This window comes from Pseudophryne corroboree, chromosome 11 (genome assembly GCF_028390025.1).
Source record: "Pseudophryne corroboree isolate aPseCor3 chromosome 11, aPseCor3.hap2, whole genome shotgun sequence".
Taxonomy (NCBI): domain Eukaryota; kingdom Metazoa; phylum Chordata; class Amphibia; order Anura; family Myobatrachidae; genus Pseudophryne; species Pseudophryne corroboree.
The window spans coordinates 208742327-208761045 of NC_086454.1; the positions used below are offsets into that span (position 1 = coordinate 208742327).

Sequence of the window (18719 nt, forward strand, 5' to 3'; positions counted from 1 at the left end):
CGGACCCGTGTAAAAAAAAGGTGAAGTTCGGGCGGGTTCGGATTCCGAGGAACCGAACCCGCTCATCACTAGTTTATACAACATAAAGGAGGGTGGGAGGGCCCAAGGACAATTCCATCTTGCACCTCTTTTTTCTTTCATTTTTCTTTGCATCATGTGCTGTTTGGAGACAATTTTTTTGAAGTGCCATTCTGCCTGACACTGCAGTGCCACTCCTAGATGGGCCAGGTGTTTGTGTCGGCCACTTGGGTCGCTTAGCTTAGCCATCCTGTGACCTCGGTGCAAATTTTAGGACTAAAAATAATATTGTGAGGTGTGAGGTTTTCAGAATAGACTGAAAATGAGTGAAAATTATGGTTATTGAGGTTAATAATACTATGGGATCAAAATGACCCCCAAATTCTATGATTTAAGCTGTTTTTGAGGGTTTTTTGAAAAATAAAAACTGAATCCAAAACACACCCGAATCTGCCCAAAAAATTTCAGGGAGGTTTTGCCAAAACGTGTCCGAATCCAAAACACGGCGGCGGAACCGATTCCAAAACCAAAACACAAAACCCCAAAAATGTCCGGTGCACATCACTACACACAATATTAGTTTTAGTCCTGAAATTTGCACCGAGGTCGCTGGATGGCTAAGCTAAGCGACCCAAGTGGCCGACACAAACACCTGACACATCTAGGAGTGGCACTGCAGTGTTAGACAGGATGGCACTTAAAAAAATAGTCCCCAAACATCACATGATGCAAAGAAAAAAAGAGGTGCAATGAGGTAGCTTTGTGGCTAAGCTAAGCGACCTAAGTGACCGACACAAACACCTGACCCATCTAGGAGTGGCACTGCAGTGTCAGACAGGATGGCAGATTTAAAAAATAGTCCCCAAACAGCACATGATGCAAAGAAAAAAAGAGGTGCAATGAGGTAGCTGTGTGGCTAAGCTAAGCGACCCAAGTGGCCGACACAAACACCTGGCCCATCTAGGAGTGGCACTGCAGTGTCAGACAGGATGGCACTTAAAAAAATAGTCCCCAAACAGCACATGATGCAAAGAAAAAAAGAGGTGCAATGAGGTAGCTGTGTGACTAAGCTAAGCGACCCAACTGGCCCATCTAGGAGTGCCACTGCCGTTTTCTAGTGAGAGGATGAGTGCTTCCATTCTCATGTGAATCTGAACCACTAGCCATGAACATAGGCCAGGGCCTCAGCCGTTCCTTGCCACTCCGTGTTGTAATTGGTATATTGGCAAGTTTACGCTACTCATCAGACGCTTTTAATTTAGATTTTTTTTTTTTTTTAACTTTTGTAGTATACTTGATGACACAGAGGAAGGTAGAGCAGTGGACTACTGTACCGTACTGCTATATATATACTGGTGGTCACAGCAACATTCTGCACTGTCCCCTCCTACTATATACTGCACACAACTAAAATGCAGCACAGGTATGGATGCCTAGTATACTTCACGACAAAGAGGTAGGTAGAGCAGTGGACTACTGTACCGTACTGCTAAATATATATATATATACTGGTGGTCACAGCAACATTCTACACTGTCCCCTCCTATTATATACTGCGCACAACTAAAATGCAGCACAGGTATGGATGCATAGTATACTTGACGACACAGAGGTAGGTAGAGCAGTGGACTACTGTACCGTACTGCTATATATATACTGGTGGTCACAGCAACATTCTGCACTGTCCGCTCCTACTATATACTGCGCACAACTAAAATGCAGCACAGGTATGGATGCATAGTATACCTGATGACACATAGGTAGGTAGAGCAGTGGACTACTGTACCGTACTGCTATATAATACTGGTGGTCACAGCAACATTCTGCACTGTCCTCCTAGTATGTACTACAATGCAGCACAGATATGGAGCGTTTTTCAGGCAGAGAACGTAGATATTTTCAGCACACTGAGCACAGATATTTGCAAGCACACTGAGCACAGATATTTGCAGCACACTGAGCAGATATTTGCAGCACACTGAACACAGAAACTGAGAGAACGCTGCACGTCCTCTCGCTATCATCTCCAATGCACGAGTGAAAATGGCGGCGACACGCGGCTCCTTATATAGAATACGAATCTCGTGAGAATCCGACAGCGGGATGATGACGTTCGGGCGCGCTCGGGTTAACCGAGTAAGGCGGGAGGATCCGAGGCTGCCTCGGAACCGTGTAAAATGTCTGAAGTTCGGGGGGGTTCGGATCCCGAGAAACCGAACCCGCTCATCACTAATTCTAAACAGTGACAATCACCACAGTCTAACAGCACAGCACACTTTCCTATAAATTACTCAGCATCTAGCATGCTCTCTCTGTCCACAGCAATGTACCCCCTCTGTGTTACACAGCATCCAGTACCCCCTCTGTCACACAGCAGCCAGCACCCCATTGTGTTCCCCAGCACTACACCCCCTCCACGTCGCACAGCATCCAGCAATCCATCTGAGTCCCCCATCACTACACCCCCTCTGTCACACAGCATCCAGCACCCCCGTTTGCTCCAGCACTGCACCCGCTCTGTCACACAGCATCCAGCACCCCCCTGTTTGCCCCAGCACTACACCCCCTCTGTCACACAGCATCCAGCACCCCCCTGTTTGTCCCAGCACTACACCCCCTCTGTCACACAGCATACAGCATCCCCTCAGTGTCACTAAGCATTCAGCACCTCCCTCTGTGTGCCCCAGAACTGCTCCACCTCTGTATCACACAACACAGTCTCCACTCACCACCATTATAGTATCATCCGTCTGTCCATCCCCCACCCCTCCCCTTTCCTCCCTCCACAGTGAACTGTGAGTCTCCTGCAGGATGCCCGCTACTCAGCCTCACAGTAAACTCCGGCAGCTGCAGGGGGGATCAGGTGTTGCAGCCCGCGGCTCACACTCCGGCGGCTGCGGGAGGGATCGAGCATTACAGCCCGCAGCTCACACTCCGGTGGCTGCGGCAACGGGGGAGATTGGGCACTGTAACCTCCCTGGCGGAAGGGGGGTGGGGGGTGGAGGGCACTTTGAATCTGGCGCCGATTGTGTGCCAATCACGGCTCCCGGACTGCCAGCTAATGAGATGCTGCCACTTGGCTGGCGGCCTCTGAGTCGTGATTGGCTCATGCCAGATTTTAAAAAACCTCCCCTTCTTTTGATTGGTGCTGCAGCCGGTCCGCGAGCTGGTATTGGCTGGTGGCCGCTGCCACCTTTACAATGGCGCAGGGACCTGATGCTGTGGCCGGGCGGAGGCGGAACTGGTTCCGCCTGCAATTAGAGGTGAAGGAGCGCAGTTCCTCCCCGTTCCGGCCCACTTTAACCACTGCCAGTCTCTCATCCCTGCCTCTTCCCCGCGGAGCCCCGAGCACATCCGCCCGCCATTTAGACCAGCAAGACAAAAATCAGCTTACCCTGGACACCAATCAGAGAGGGGACTCCAGGACCTGGTGGTCAGCAGAGGGACAATTATAATTATCCCCGGGAACACACAGGACACACAGCAGCACTATTCCAGGCCACCTGATGCTGCCTTGCGGACAACTTACTGAAGCCGGGAGCACCGCTGGAAACATCAATTTCAGTGAGTGTCGGCAAAGACAGATGGCAGTGGCTGCTCTCGCAGTGCATTTGCGCTGTGTGCTGCGCACCGGTGGCCCATAGGTAGTTACAACCCTGGATGATGGCCAGCATAAGATGCAGAATTGAGGAAAAGGTAGCATAATGAAGGAAAAAGTAGCAAAGTTGAGGAAAAAGTAGCAAAATGTAATAAAAAAGTATGTAGCATTTAATGTTCTCAATTTGGTGCAAAAATCCAATTACTAATACAATTTCAAACTGTAAAGACAAATTCTATACTCATTACAGCAGTGTTTTTCAATCACTGTGCCGTGGCACACTAGTGTGCCCTGAGCAGTCTCCAGGTGTGCCGCCATAGAAGCAGAGCCAGGCCCGTCAGTGTTTTGCCGCTACTGAGGCACTGGAACAATCAATGCTGGTGGGTTTAGTGGCTGCGGAGCCAGTTCTAATTTTGGGCCCAGGCAGTGTTGGGCTCTTCTGGCTTTCTCAGATGTGGATCGAGTGTTACCTATGGAGAAGCTGCAACATGACATCCTAGGACATGCAACTGCACCATGCATCACCATTATATTTGAATGTGCCTTGGCAATATTTAAATCTTGTTCAGTGTGCCGCGAGTTGTAAAAAGTTGAAAATCTCTGCATTACAGTGATCAACATTGCAGCTAACTTAATCTTCTTTAAAGGACAGCTACCTTTTTCAAGTGGTAGAATGAGTTAGAGGAGACATTTTCTGGAATTAGCAGTAATAGAGCAGATATTAAATCTTAAGTTAGAGTGATGGTTTATTGTGGTATCTTAGAGTGGTGAAGGTGTTGTGAGAGTGGTGCTTACAACTCAAGAGTACCTGGGTGTTGTTCATCGCTCATTGGTAGCAACGACTTGCTGGATCCCAACACAGCAGAGCGGAACAGATTTGTCCTTTATACAGTACCTATCCTTTCTGTATGTTTTATTTATATTCAATGGTTTTTCTTTATTAATTTCCTGAAATTGTGTCATATCATTGGGGCAGCACAGATGGTGTAGTCATTAGCATTACTACCTCACAGCATTGAGGTCATGAAGTCCAGGTCAGAAGTTAAAAAAGAACTTTACAAGTTAGTTAATGATTGTGATGTGTATTGGGTATAATACAAGTCAGCGATGAGACCTTTACCACAGTAAACAATATTTTTACTTTTTACAGGTGGTATTTGATACAGACTCTTGTCTTTATCCATTTCAATTTATGTCTTCAGAAGACCTTGAACAAGTCATTATTCATGTCACTTCATCAATTAAAAAAGTTTTTCCAGATACATCTCCTGGGTAAGTACCTTGACAATAGCTATAAGCGGCAAATCATATTTCAAGTTATCTGCATCGTGTGGCCCATACTTCAAGAAGTTATTGTCATGATTCTTCATTTGCAAAGATTGTGTCCAATGATTGCAAATCCATCATCTTGGAAATCCTTTATTCACCGGCAGCAGGCTTTACCTTTTCACCTCTTACAGGGTGGGATGAACTAAACATAAAATGCGGTAAACTCCAGTTGACCACATTTTCGGAATGTACTAGGCCCCGGCCACCGGGTCAGCGCTGCAAAGGGGTTTACCAGCTTTTGCGGGCGATACCCCATAGAAGATTATGGGCTTCTCTCTGCAGCACTGAGTGAAGGATCCGATCGGATCCCTCCCAACATGCCCCGCGCCTGTCACTTTGCGCAAACTGACTCCCGGGGCTGAAACCCGGAAGTCAGGCAGCCGCTGGATATCACGGAGGACAGCTCTTATCGGAAGAGCTGTCCTCCGCAATGCTAATTGCATATGTAAGTACATATGCAATTAGCATATTGGCGTTGGGCGGCGATGTCTATTATTACATCCCGCCCACATGGTGCTGTGTTGCCAGGCTCCTCCTTCTCCCCTCATTGTACTGTCTCCATCTGCGGGACTCCTGGCCTCCTCCTCCACATGGTACCACCTCCTCCTCCCTGGGGACTCCACTCCTAGGACTTCTTGAGGACTCCTCACAAGGCAGGCACCACAAACCCAGAGATCTGGTTTTCCTGCAACACAGGTGCTCTCATTGGCTGCAGCAGGATTTAGCAAGATTTACTGATTTACTGCCAATGTAGGTATCACTCCATCAGTGCATAACTATGCTGACTCTATTGCACAGTCTGCTGAATATTGTGAGATGTGTCCAGTTTTGCACTTGCATCTGATCCAGAATCAGGTTCGTAGTGTGCAATAAACCATACAGTTATATTGTGCACATTTCACTGGCCGTGGGTATAACCAAACAATCAGACATTGTGCCCTCTAATTAAAGGAGGAAGCAAAACTGTTCATGCAACTGTGTGATTATCGGTAGTCCATGCATTCACCACTATCACAAGGTACACACACCAATGTACCTTTGCGATGCCACTCGCGATAAGAATTTAATGATTGACAGGAGAGGACCATTTGGGGGAGGTGACTGGGAGTGACAGCAATAGCGTAGGCATGTTATGGCCATTTTCGGGACATGTATCTTCCTTCAGCTGTGATCATGTATGTAGAGTTGATGTTCTTCTTTATTGCGTTGATGCTGCATAAGTGTACGCAGTTACTGAGGACCTTGAGATGGGCATCTCTCTTTCTTTTTTGTGTGTCTGCTTCAGTTACGATAGTTAACAAGTCTGTTGCCTGAAAAATCTAAGCTGCGTAGACTTGTGTACAAATAGGAATCAGACCCTTAGGGGTAAATTTACTAAAGGTTCTAAAAATGAAAAGTGATTCTGTGTATCATTTCTCTACTGCATCCTAGAAAATGAAAGACAGAATCTGATTGGTTGCTGTGGGCAACATCACCACTTTTCATTTTTAGAACCTTCAGTAAATTTACGCATTAGTGTGGATCTGGTATTTTCAGGGTATTTCATGTGTAGCTGTAGCTGGCTTTTTTCAATGTGTTTCATGTAATTCTAACTTTTTCATAAAACCTGAGAGGGCGACATTTAACGATTCAGGGGCACCGAAATGAGATGACTGTTTATTTTGCCCCCTCCCCATGCCCAACCTAAAAATGTTCTGACGCACCTGGTCACAGTAACAATACCAGCAAAAGATGCACACACTGACGCTGTTAAACGCAGAGTCAGCCCCGAAAGTTGCAATTGGACACAACAATGAAAGTAGCTTTCACACTCTGGGTAAGTGTGGAGGTACTTATTTTATTTATTTCTGAAATGATTTCACTGATTTCTTCCTGGAACTATAGTTGGTATAAAAATTGAAAATCGTACCACAAATAGGTGGTGGTACTGTGTACTGTCAGTTACCATCAAATAAAAACACTAGTTCCCACGATTAGGAACTACAGTATAAGAAAAAAGACACTGTGGAATAGCTGACAGTAAAAGGGAAAGTTTAGGTGTGAACCTTTATTTCTTAATATTTATATATATATAGCACCAGCATATTCTGTTGTTATTTATAATTTGGAACAAAACAGTTATAAAACTGAATATTAACTGACAGATGTGGGGCATGTCTCAAAATGTTATAGTATTAAAAGGAAATAGGATTTTAATACATGACACAAAGTAGCCATCTATTACATTTTAGTCCAGCCAGATACAGTAGCAAGGATAAAAAGTGCTTATTGGGCTATATGATCCAGTCACCTAGCAATGTTCGGGTCAGAGGGTGGTTTAGAGTACACAAAAAGAACAGATGTGAGTTTTGTTTGAGCTGTGTAGAATAATAATGAATCCAACCACATAACTGCTTGTGTAATGTATGTGCATAAATTGTTATTGATTGTAGATTTCTATTTACAGAAAGCTGCTAAGAATAAATTCAGACATTCATATGAAATTCGCAAAGATAGCGGACTTTCTAGATGATTTTACACAACCTAACCGAGGACCATGTGGTAAATGTACATTTTTATCTAATTCTAAATTTTGTAACAAAGTGTGGTCCTATAATAATATTCTAGGCTAATTGCTGTATGAGAACACATTGAGCATGCTTCTGACTTGGGGTTAAAGCAAGAAACAGCAAGTTACTTTTCACCTGGACAAACCATGTTGCAATGCATGGGGAGCAAATATACCGTATATACTCGAGTATAAGTCGACCCGAATATAAGCCGAGGCACCTAATTTTACCACAAAAAACTGGGAAAAATTACTGACTCTAGTATAAGCCTAGGGTGGGAAATGCACGGTGCCAGGGGTTTTCATGCTCAGGGTGTCATGCTCGTTGCCAGGGATTTTATGCGGTAGGTGTTATGCTTGTTGCCAGGGGGTAATGTTTGTTTCTAGGGTTGTGCCCCCAGTGCCACATATACCCCCAGTGACAGATAAAAACATGCCCCCGTTGCTTTGCCCCCAGTAGTTATGCCCCTTCTTTGCCCCCAGTATTTGTGCCCCCCTCTTTCATTGCCCACAGTAGTTATGACCCCTCTTTCTTTGCCCCAGTAGTTGTGGTGCCCCCTTTCTTTGCCCCCAGTAGTTGTTGTGCCCCCTTTCTTTGCCCCCAGTAGTTGTTGTGCCCCCTTTGTTTGCCCCCTGTTACTGTGCCCCCTTTGCAGCTTACAAACATAAACACACACTAAAACAATACTTACCACTGCCCCGCTCCTGCTTCCCGACCGCTTCTTCTGCTGCTGCGCTGCTCCGCTCCGTCTGGCCGCCGCTCCATCTGTTCATCCGCTCCGTCTGGCCGCCGCTCCATCTGGATCCCCGCTCCGTCTGGCCGCCGCTCCATCTGGATCCCCGCTCCGTCTGGCCGCCGCTCCATCTGGTCGCCGCTCCGTCTGGCCGCCCGCGCCGGCGCCCGCTTCCCGGCACCCGATCATCTCTATGGGAGAGACGTCATGACGTCTCTCCCATAGCAACGCCGCACAGACACTAGAGGTCAATAATGACCTCTAGTGTCTGTCCCTGGAGCCGGCTGCAGCGGACGCCCACACAGCCCACGGCGTCTGCTGCAGCCGTTGACTCGAGTATAAGCCGAGGGGGGCTTTTTCAGCATAGAAAACTGTGCTGAAAAAGTCGGCTTATACTCGAGTATATACGGTATATATTTTTTGTGGCATACTTCATCAAGGCAATTCAGCAGAGCTTGCTGAAGTGCATCAGCGACTACTCCTGCACTTGAATGACCATGCTACCAGGCTACCCTCTAGTTTATATCCTTGATAAACCATAAGTATGATTTCCACTAGACATATTGGGGATAATTCAGATGTGGTTGGACTAGCGTTGCACGCAGCAAAGTATTGATTATCTGTACTTTGCCCATGTGCTAGACTCATACTGCGCATGTGTAAATGGGTTCTGCGATGACAATTAGATCAGCATCAAACTCTCAGAGATTGACTGTCTGATTCCATTTTGGGTGGTAAGGCAACATCCTCCATTTCTCCAAATGCTTATCTCCCTGACGCTGCCGGTCAGACCGCAGTATATTATTTCCTACTCATACACGTATTGTGCAATGCTGTTGGTGAAGCTAAACCACACTGTGTACTAATATATATTTCTGACTCATTTGTGCGACACTGTAACCGCCAGTGTGTGTGATATAAAAAATAATAATACATATATTTGACTCATTTGTGCGACACTAAAAATGCAGTGTGTGATATAAAAAAATAATATATATATTTTGATTTAAATGAATACTTTGTGCTGTGTCATCCCAGTATACATCTAGGGACTGCAGTTGCTCCGTCCATGAAAGGGGTGTTCTGTTCATGTTGGCACCAACGACAAAGTTAGTGTTAGGAGGGATGTCCTTAAAAAAGACTATAGGGTAATATTCTTCAAAATATTAACTGTGCCACATGCTAGTCCAGGGAGACGAAGGGAGATTAGGGAGGTAAATATGTGGTTTATAGACTGGTGTAGGAAGGAGGGGTTTGTGTTCTTGGAACACCGTGTGGACTTCTCAGTCAGGCGCCATCTTTTTTGTCGCAATGGATTGCACCTGATTGAGGAGGGCAGGATGGTAAGAAGGTTGGAGGAGCTTTTAAACTAGGAGCCTTTGGGGAGGGTTTAGCTAGAAGTTACGGGTCAAACAGTGAGTACAGTAAGAATGTGGGTAGTGAACAAAATGGGGGTGGTGAAGGGGGGAGGGAAAGTTCAGCCAGCAAGGGTATTTGAAGGGGCATTGACACAGGAATTACTGACATAGGTAATGCCCATAGTATTCCCAAATTATTAACTTATGACGATAATGGTTCAACAGTAAGGGATATTGAAAATGATGTCCATAGCATAAGGGAAAATACCTACATGGGGGCGGGGGGGGGGGGGGGTTTAGAAAGACCTAATAGGTCAAATAGGGATAGTAGTAAGAAGGACTGTATTCTAGAAAGGCATTTGTAAATAATGGTAAGTTACCATTAAAACAAATGAGCAAAGGAAATATTAAGCTAAAATGTATGCTTGCGAATGCAAGAGGCCTATCTGGTAAAATGGGGGAATTGGAATGGCTCGTATCAAAAAAATCAGTATGATATTATAGGTATTACGGAAACATGGTGGGATGACTCTCACGACTTGGTGGCAAATTTGGAGGGATATTTACTTTACTTTTCAGGAGGGATAGAGCTACCATAAGGGGAGGAGGGGTATATCTCTATGTAAAACCATCTCTAAAACCAAGCTTAATAGATGTTATTTACAAGGGACTGGAGATAATGTGGAATCGCTATGGGTTGAGATCCCTAGTGGGGGCACTGAAGCAAAGAAACTAGTCATTGGCACGTGCTACAAGCAACTGGATATTAGCATACATGAGGAGGAACAACTCTTATGGCAAATTGAAAAAGTTGCGGGAATGGGGGACATCTTAGTGTTAGGGTATTTTAACTATCCTGATAAAAATTGGAGTAACGATTCATGTGTAAATGCTAGGAGCAGCAGGTTCCTAAACACATCAAAGGATCAATACTTGTCTCAATTAGTCGAAGACCCAACCAGAGGTAATATTATTATTCTGGACCTAGTTATTACCAATAAGGTGGACATTATATCAAACATTACAGTTGGGGAGACCTTGGGAAACAGTGATCACTATATGATCACATTCAACATCAGTTTCAAGAAACATAGCTACAGTATAAGGGATCAACCAAAACATTAAACTTTAGTAAAGCTAACTTCAATATGCTGAGACAGACACTAAATTACATTGATTGGAAGTTTTGTTTCATGGTAAGGAGACATCGGAAATGTGGGATGCTTTAAAATGGTTGCTGGATAGCAATATTCACAAATTCATACCCATGGGCAGTAAACGGAGGAGTACTAAACTCAAACCAATGTGGCTTAATAAGGAGGTCAAAGAAGCAATTTCTAAAAAGAAGCATGCATTTAAATCTAATGGAGGGGAGGAGCCATTCCAGTATTACAAGGAATGCAATAAAAGATTAAAAAAAGTAATAAGAGCAGCTAAAATTGTAAATGAAAAGCAAATCGCTATAGAGAGTAAATCCAATCACAAGAAGTTTTATAAATACATAAACAGTAAAAGGTTAAAAAAGGAGAATGTAGGACCATTAAAAGATGAACTGGGAGCCTTGATAAACAATGACAAACTTAAAGCGGATATACTGAACAGCTTTTTTTCATCAGTATTCACCAGAGAGGATCAGATGGTGCTAGTAGTGCATAACGACAGTGATGGTAATGATTCTTGGCTAGATGCTTGTTTAAGTCTGGAGAGACTAAGCAACATAAATATTAATATTAATAAATCACCAGGATCAGATGGTTTTCACCTGAGGGTTATTATGGAGCTTAGGGCACAGCTTGCAAGACCCTTATACTTGATTTTCTCTAGTTCAATTAAATCGGGTATGGTACCGAGGGATTGGAGTATAGCTGAGGTAGTGCCATTATTTAAAAAGGGATCTAAACATCATCCTGGGAACTACTGTGGGGAATGAGGTTCAATATACAAAAATGCAAAGTTATGCATTTTGGGATTAAAAACAAACTTGCATCTTATTCACTTAATGGGGAAAATATAGGGGTAACAGTAGTGGAAAAAGATTTGAGGGTGCTCATAGATAATAACAATACACAATGTCAAAATGCAGCGAGTCATTGCTTGCATAAAACAGGGTGTTGAGACAAGGGCTTCACTACGGTCAGGCTCCCGGCGACCAGCATACCGGCGCTGGGAGCCCGACCGCCGGCTTACCGACAGTGTGGCGAGCGCAAATGAGCCCCTTGCGGGCTCGCTGTGCTCGCCACGCTACGGGCACGGTGGCGTGCTACGCACGCCACACTATTTTATTCTCCCTCACGAGAGAAAATAAGTGTCGGTATGCCGGCTGTCGGGCTCCCGGCGCCGGTATACTGAGCGCCGGGAGCCCGACCGCCGGCATACAGAAGACCACCCGAGACAAGGGACAAGGATGTAATCCTGCCACTGTACAAATCATTGGTACGTCCGCACCTGGAATATTGTGTTCAATTCTGGGCACCATATTATAAAAGAGATATCAGGGAACTCGAAAGAGTTCTAAGGTGAGCTACTAAACTAATTAAAAGGTTAGAGACATTGGAGTATGAGGAAAGGCTCACTAGGTTAAATATGTATACACTAGAAAAGAGGCGTCTAAGAGGAGATACTGTATTATTAATATCTTCAAATATGCATAGGGTCATTACAAGGATTTGCAGGGGATTTGTTTATTAATAGAACTCTGTATAGGACATGTGGACTGGACACTCACTGAGGGCTAGAGGAGGAACATTCCGTACATAATGTAGGAATGGGATTTTCACCGTAAGGTCAATAAGGATTTGGAACTCCCTGCCGGAGAAGGTAATAATGGCGGACTCTGTAAGTGCATTTAAAAACAGATTGAACAGCTTTCTAGCTGAAAAAAGTATCCAAGGCTACAGCATTTAATATACTGACATTAAGTATCTGTGAGTGGTACAAAATGTAGTTGTCAATTGGTACGAAACCATTACTTCAACTGGTGCATTATAATGTGCACAGGTTAATACAGAATACAGGATGAACCCGATGGGCATTTTGCCTCTTTTCAACCTCATCAACTATGTTACGATGTTACTATGTCAGTCCACCCAAAATGAAAGACATTTTTTTAAACCACACCCCAATAAGATGGGAGCAGTCTTCAATTCGCTTAAACCAAAATGCAGGTCACAACTCACAACATTTCTTGGTCTGGTAGGATACTATGGCAGATTTCTACGTGACTTTGCCACTAGGGTGGTGCCACTAACTGAATGCCTAAAAAATCAGACTCCAGATAAAATAGTGTGGTCTGAATTGGTAGAGACTGCTTGGCAACATTTGAGGCAAGCATTGTGCTCAGAGCCTGTCTTACATGTTCAGATTTTAGGAAGCAATTTGTGTTACAAACTGATATCTCAGGAATGTGATTAGGGGCAGTCCTTTCCCAGGAGGTAGATGGGGAGGAGAAACCCATCCTCTACCTTAGCAAGAAATTGCTGCCCAGAGAAAGCCAGTAGTCAACTGTAGAACAAGGGTGCTTGACGATTAAGTGGGCAGTAGAATCCTTAAAATATTATTTCTTGGGACGAGACTTTAAGTTGATCACAGACCATACACCCTTACAGTGGATACACGTGAACAAAGAGGTAAATGCTTGTTTGACCCATTGGTTCTTGGCTTGACAGTCATTCAAATTTGAGGAGCAGCATCATCCATGGAAACAGCGCCTCAATGCAGATGCCCTTTCCAGAAAATGTATGTGTTCCATTACTTCAAACAACCCTGTGGGTAAGCTAGGGGAAGAGGAAAAAGGGGAACTCTGGAAGATTGTATAGGGGTGTGTTCCTGGATGGATAGCACAAATAGAGGTACAGTAGGCAAGGCAGAGAGCTTACCTGGAGAATTCTTAGCTTCACCAGGGTGGTTGAAGCTAAGGGGGAAGGAATGTGTGAGGGTTAGCACAGAAATGTAAATGCAGGATGTCAGATCCAGGCCAGGTATTCTGTGTGCAAAGCTGAGCAGCAGGCATGAATACAGTCACCTGTGTGATCCTGGTAAAAGAAGCAGCAGGAATTCTGGGAAACTGTTTCTAATGATGAAGTAGTGGGCCAGGAGGGGTGTTTGGGGAATACATTAGGATCCATTGGATCTTTTTGTGTCCACTTAATTTAGAAGAATGGTCTCAATAACAGAGGAGGCATGGATTCCACCGTATCCTGGAAGTTGTGAGATGCGTTCCTCCGGGGGCGGCAATGGATGCATGCATTCAACCAACCAGTCCTCAGAAATGGAGCATTGCATTCCACCAAGGTCCAGCTATGGGGGGGACCACTAAGAATGTATACAGTACTTACAAATTCATACCCTGCGCCCACCAGCTAATACGTCCCTCCTGTGTATTGACAATTTTAGATTTATAGATGTCCTATACACCTCCAGATGTTTATACCGGAAGTGACGTCATGCGTTCCATATAAGTCCTAATGGATGAAACGCATTGGGTTCTCCCTAGAATGACCTCCTCACAAAGATTACAATTACCTAATATATGTTCTTTGCACTTTTTCTGTTTGACTGCGTGTTTAAGAATTTTTTTCAGCTCAGTGTTTTCTTTCTAAGGCTGTTTTTACTTGCTTTTTTAAATGAAAACACAATCTAGTTCCTTTACCCATGACACCACGTGAAAAATCGCAAGACTACAACTCCTTTCTCTAGCATGCAGGGTCCTTCCCCCCCCACTTAAATGTGAGCTAAATGGCAAAGCGCTCACATATTTAGTAGAGATGAGCGCCTGAAATTTTTCGGGTTTTGTGTTTTGGTTTTGGGTTCGGTTCCGCGGCCGTGTTTTGGGTTCGAACGCGTTTTGGCAAAACCTCACCGAATTATTTTTGTCGGATTCGGGTGTGTTTTGGATTCGGGTGTTTTTTTCCAAAAACACTAAAAAACAGCTTAAATCATAGAATTTGGGGGTCATTTTGATCCCAAAGTATTATTAACCTCAAAAACCATAATTTACACTCATTTTCAGTCTATTCTGAATACCTCACACCTCACAATATTATTTTTAGTCCTAAAATTTGCACCGAGGTCGCTGTGTGAGTAAGATAAGCGACCCTAGTGGCCGACACAAACACCGGGCCCATCTAGGAGTGGCACTGCAGTGTCACGCAGGATGTCCCTTCCAAAAAACCCTCCCCAAACAGCACATGACGCAAAGAAAAAAAGAGGCGCAATGAGGTAGCTGTGTGAGTAAGATTAGCGACCCTAGTGGCCGACACAAACACCGGGCCCATCTAGGAGTGGCACTGCAGTGTCACGCAGGATGGCCCTTCCAAAAAACCCTCCCCAAACAGCACATGACGCAAAGAAAAAAAGAGGCGCAATGAGGTAGCTGACTGTGTGAGTAAGATTAGCGACCCTAGTGGCCGACACAAACACCGGGCACATCTAGGAGTGGCACTGCAGTGTCACGCAGGATGTCCCTTCCAAAAAACCCTCCCCAAACAGCACATGACGCAAAGAAAAAAAGAGGCGCAATGAGGTAGCTGTGTGAGTAAGATTAGCGACCCTAGTGGCCGACACAAACACCGGGCCCATCTAGGAGTGGCACTGCAGTGTCACGCAGGATGTCCCTTCCAAAAAACCCTCCCCAATCAGCACATGATGCAAAGAAAAAGAAAAGAAAAAAGAGGTGCAAGATGGAATTATCCTTGGGCCCTCCCACCCACCCTTATGTTGTATAAACAAAACAGGACATGCACACTTTAACCAACCCATCATTTCAGTGACAGGGTCTGCCACACGACTGTGACTGATATGACGGGTTGGTTTGGACCCCCCCCAAAAAAGAAGCAATTAATCTCTCCTTGCACAAACTGGCTCTACAGAGGCAAGATGTCCACCTCATCTTCACCCTCCGATATATCACCGTGTACATCCCCCTCCTCACAGATTATCAATTCGTCCCCACTGGAATCCACCATCTCAGCTCCCTGTGTACTTTGTGGAGGCAATTGCTGCTGGTCAATGTCTCCGCGGAGGAATTGATTATAATTCATTTTAATGAACATCATCTTCTCCACATTTTCTGGATGTAACCTCGTACGCCGATTGCTGACAAGGTGAGCGGCGGCACTAAACACTCTTTCGGAGTACACACTTGTGGGAGGGCAACTTAGGTAGAATAAAGCCAGTTTGTGCAAGGGCCTCCAAATTGCCTCTTTTTCCTGCCAGTATAAGTACGGACTGTGTGACGTGCCTACTTGGATGCGGTCACTCATATAATCCTCCACCATTCTATCAATGTTGAGAGAATCATATGCAGTGACAGTAGACGACATGTCCGTAATCGTTGTCAGGTCCTTCAGTCCGGACCAGATGTCAGCATCAGCAGTCGCTCCAGACTGCCCTGCATCACCGCCAGCGGGTGGGCTCGGAATTCTGAGCCTTTTCCTCGCACCCCCAGTTGCGGGAGAATGTGAAGGAGGAGATGTTGACAGGTCGCGTTCCGCTTGACTTGACAATTTTGTCACCAGCAGGTCTTTCAACCCCAGCAGACCTGTGTCTGCCGGAAAGAGAGATCCAAGGTAGGCTTTAAATCTAGGATCGAGCACGGTGGCCAAAATGTAGTGCTCTGATTTCAACAGATTGACCACCCGTGAATCCTTGTTAAGCGAATTAAGGGCTGCATCCACAAGTCCCACATGCCTAGCGGAATCGCTCCGTGTTAGCTCCTTCTTCAATGCCTCCAGCTTCTTCTGCAAAAGCCTGATGAGGGGAATGACCTGACTCAGGCTGGCAGTGTCTGAACTGACTTCACGTGTGGCAAGTTCAAAGGGCATCAGAACCTTGCACAACGTTGAAATCATTCTCCACTGCACTTGAGACAGGTGCATTCCATCTCCTATATCGTGCTCAATTGTATAGGCTTGAATGGCCTTTTGCTGCTCCTCCAACCTCTGAAGCATATAGAGGGTTGAATTCCACCTCGTTACCACTTCTTGCTTCAGATGATGGCAGGGCAAGTTCAGTAGTTTTTGGTGGTGCTCCAGTCTTCTGTACGTGGTGCCTGTACGCCGAAAGTGTCCCGCAATTCTTCTGGCCACCGACAGCATCTCTTGCACACCCCTGTCGTTTTTTAAAAAATTCTGCACCACCAAATTCAAGGTATGTGCAAAACATGGGACGTGCTGGAATTTGCCCATATTTAATGCACACACAATATTGCTGGCGTTGTCCGATGCCACAAATCCACAGGAGAGTCCAATTGGGGTAAGCCATTCCGCGATGATCTTCCTCAGTTGCCGTAAGAGGTTTTCAGCTGTGTGCGTATTCTGGAAAGCGGTGATACAAAGCGTAGCCTGCCTAGGAAAGAGTTGGCGTTTGCGAGATGCTGCTACTGGTGCCGCCGCTGCTGTTCTTGCGGCGGGAGTCCATACATCTACCCAGTGGGCTGTCACAGTCATATAGTCCTGACCCTGCCCTGCTCCACTTGTCCACATGTCCGTGGTTAAGTGGACATTGGGTACAACTGCATTTTTTAGGACACTGGTGAGTCTTTTTCTGACGTCCGTGTACATTCTCGGTATCGCCTGCCTAGAGAAGTGGAACCTAGATGGTATTTGGTAACGGGGGCACACTGCCTCAATAAATTGTCTAGTTCCCTGTGAACTAACGGCGGATACCGGACGCACGTCTAACACCAACATAGTTGTCAAGGACTCAGTTATCCGCTTTGCAGTAGGATGACTGCTGTGATATTTCATCTTCCTCGCAAAGGACTGTTGAACAGTCAATTGCTTACTGGAAGTAGTACAAGTGGGCTTACGACTTCCCCTCTGGGATGACCATCGACTCCCAGCGGCAACAACAGCAGCGCCAGCAGCAGTAGGATGCATCGGAGGAATCCCAGGCAGGAGAGGACTCGTCAGACTTGCCAGTGACATGGCCTGCAGGACTATTGGCATTCCTGGGGAAGGAGGAAATTGACACTGAGGGAGTTGGTGGGGTGGTTTGCGTGAGCTTGGTTACAAGAGGAAGGGATTTACTGGTCAGTGGACTGCTTCCGCTGTCACCCAAAGTTTTTGAACTTGTCACTGACTTATTATGAATGCGCTGCAGGTGACGTATAAGGGAGGATGTTCCGAGGTGGTTAACGTCCTTACCCCTACTTATTACAGCTTGACAAAGGGAACACACGGCTTGACACCTGTTGTCCGCATTTCTGGTGAAATACCTCCACACCGAAGAGCTGATTTTTTTGGTATTTTCACCTGGCATGTCAACGGCCATATTCCTCCCACGGACAACAGGTGTCTCCCCGGGTGCCTGACTTAAACAAACCACCTCACCATCAGAATCCTTCTGGTCAATTTCCTCCCCAGCGCCAGCAACACCCATATCCTCCTCATCCTGGTGTACTTCAACACTGACATCTTCAATCTGACTATCAGGAACTGGACTGCGGGTGCTCCTTCCAGCACTTGCAGGGGGCATGCAAATAGTGGAAGGCGCATGCTCTTCACGTCCAGTGTTGGGAAGGTCAGGCATCGCAAACGACACAATTGGACTCTCCTTGTGGATTTGGGATTTCAAAGAACGCACAGTTCTTTGCGGTGCTTTTGCCAGCTTGAGTCTTTTCAGTTTTCTAGCGAGAGGCTGAGTGCTTCCATCCTCATGTGAAGCTGAACCACTAGCCATGAACATAGGCCAGGGCCTCAGCCGTTCCTTGCCACTCCGTGTGGTAAATGGCATATTGGCAAGTTTACGCTTCTCCTCCGACAATTTTATTTTAGGTTTTGGAGTCCTTTTTTTTCTGATATTTGGTGTTTTGGATTTGACATGCTCTGTACTATGACATTGGGCATCGGCCTTGGCAGACGACGTTGCTGGCATTTCATCGTCTCGGCCATGACTAGTGGCAGCAGCTTCAGCACGAGGTGGAAGTGGATCTTGATCTTTCCCTAATTTTGGAACCTCAACTTTTTTGTTCTCCATATTTTATAGGCAGAACTAAAAGGCACCTCAGGTAAACAATGGAGATGGATGGATTGGATACTAGTATACAATTATGGACGGACTGCCACGGTTAGGTGGTATAAAAAAACCACGGTTAGGTGGTATATATTGTAATACAATTATGGATGGACGGACTG

The 18719-nt window shown here is 45.5% G+C and overlaps 1 protein-coding gene across 1 annotated transcript in view; it reads left to right on the forward strand.

The window, feature by feature from the left end:
• The first annotated feature begins 4777 nt into the window (after nt 1-4777).
• LOC134969339 (capping protein, Arp2/3 and myosin-I linker protein 3-like) overlaps nt 4778-18719 on the forward strand; it is a 1162896-nt gene continuing 1148954 nt past the window's right edge. The window contains exons 1-2 of the mRNA XM_063945252.1: nt 4778-4888; nt 7392-7486. Coding sequence (XP_063801322.1) covers nt 4809-4888; nt 7392-7486 — 175 coding nt within the window. The 5' untranslated portion in view covers nt 4778-4808. The remainder of the gene's footprint in view (nt 4889-7391; nt 7487-18719) is intronic.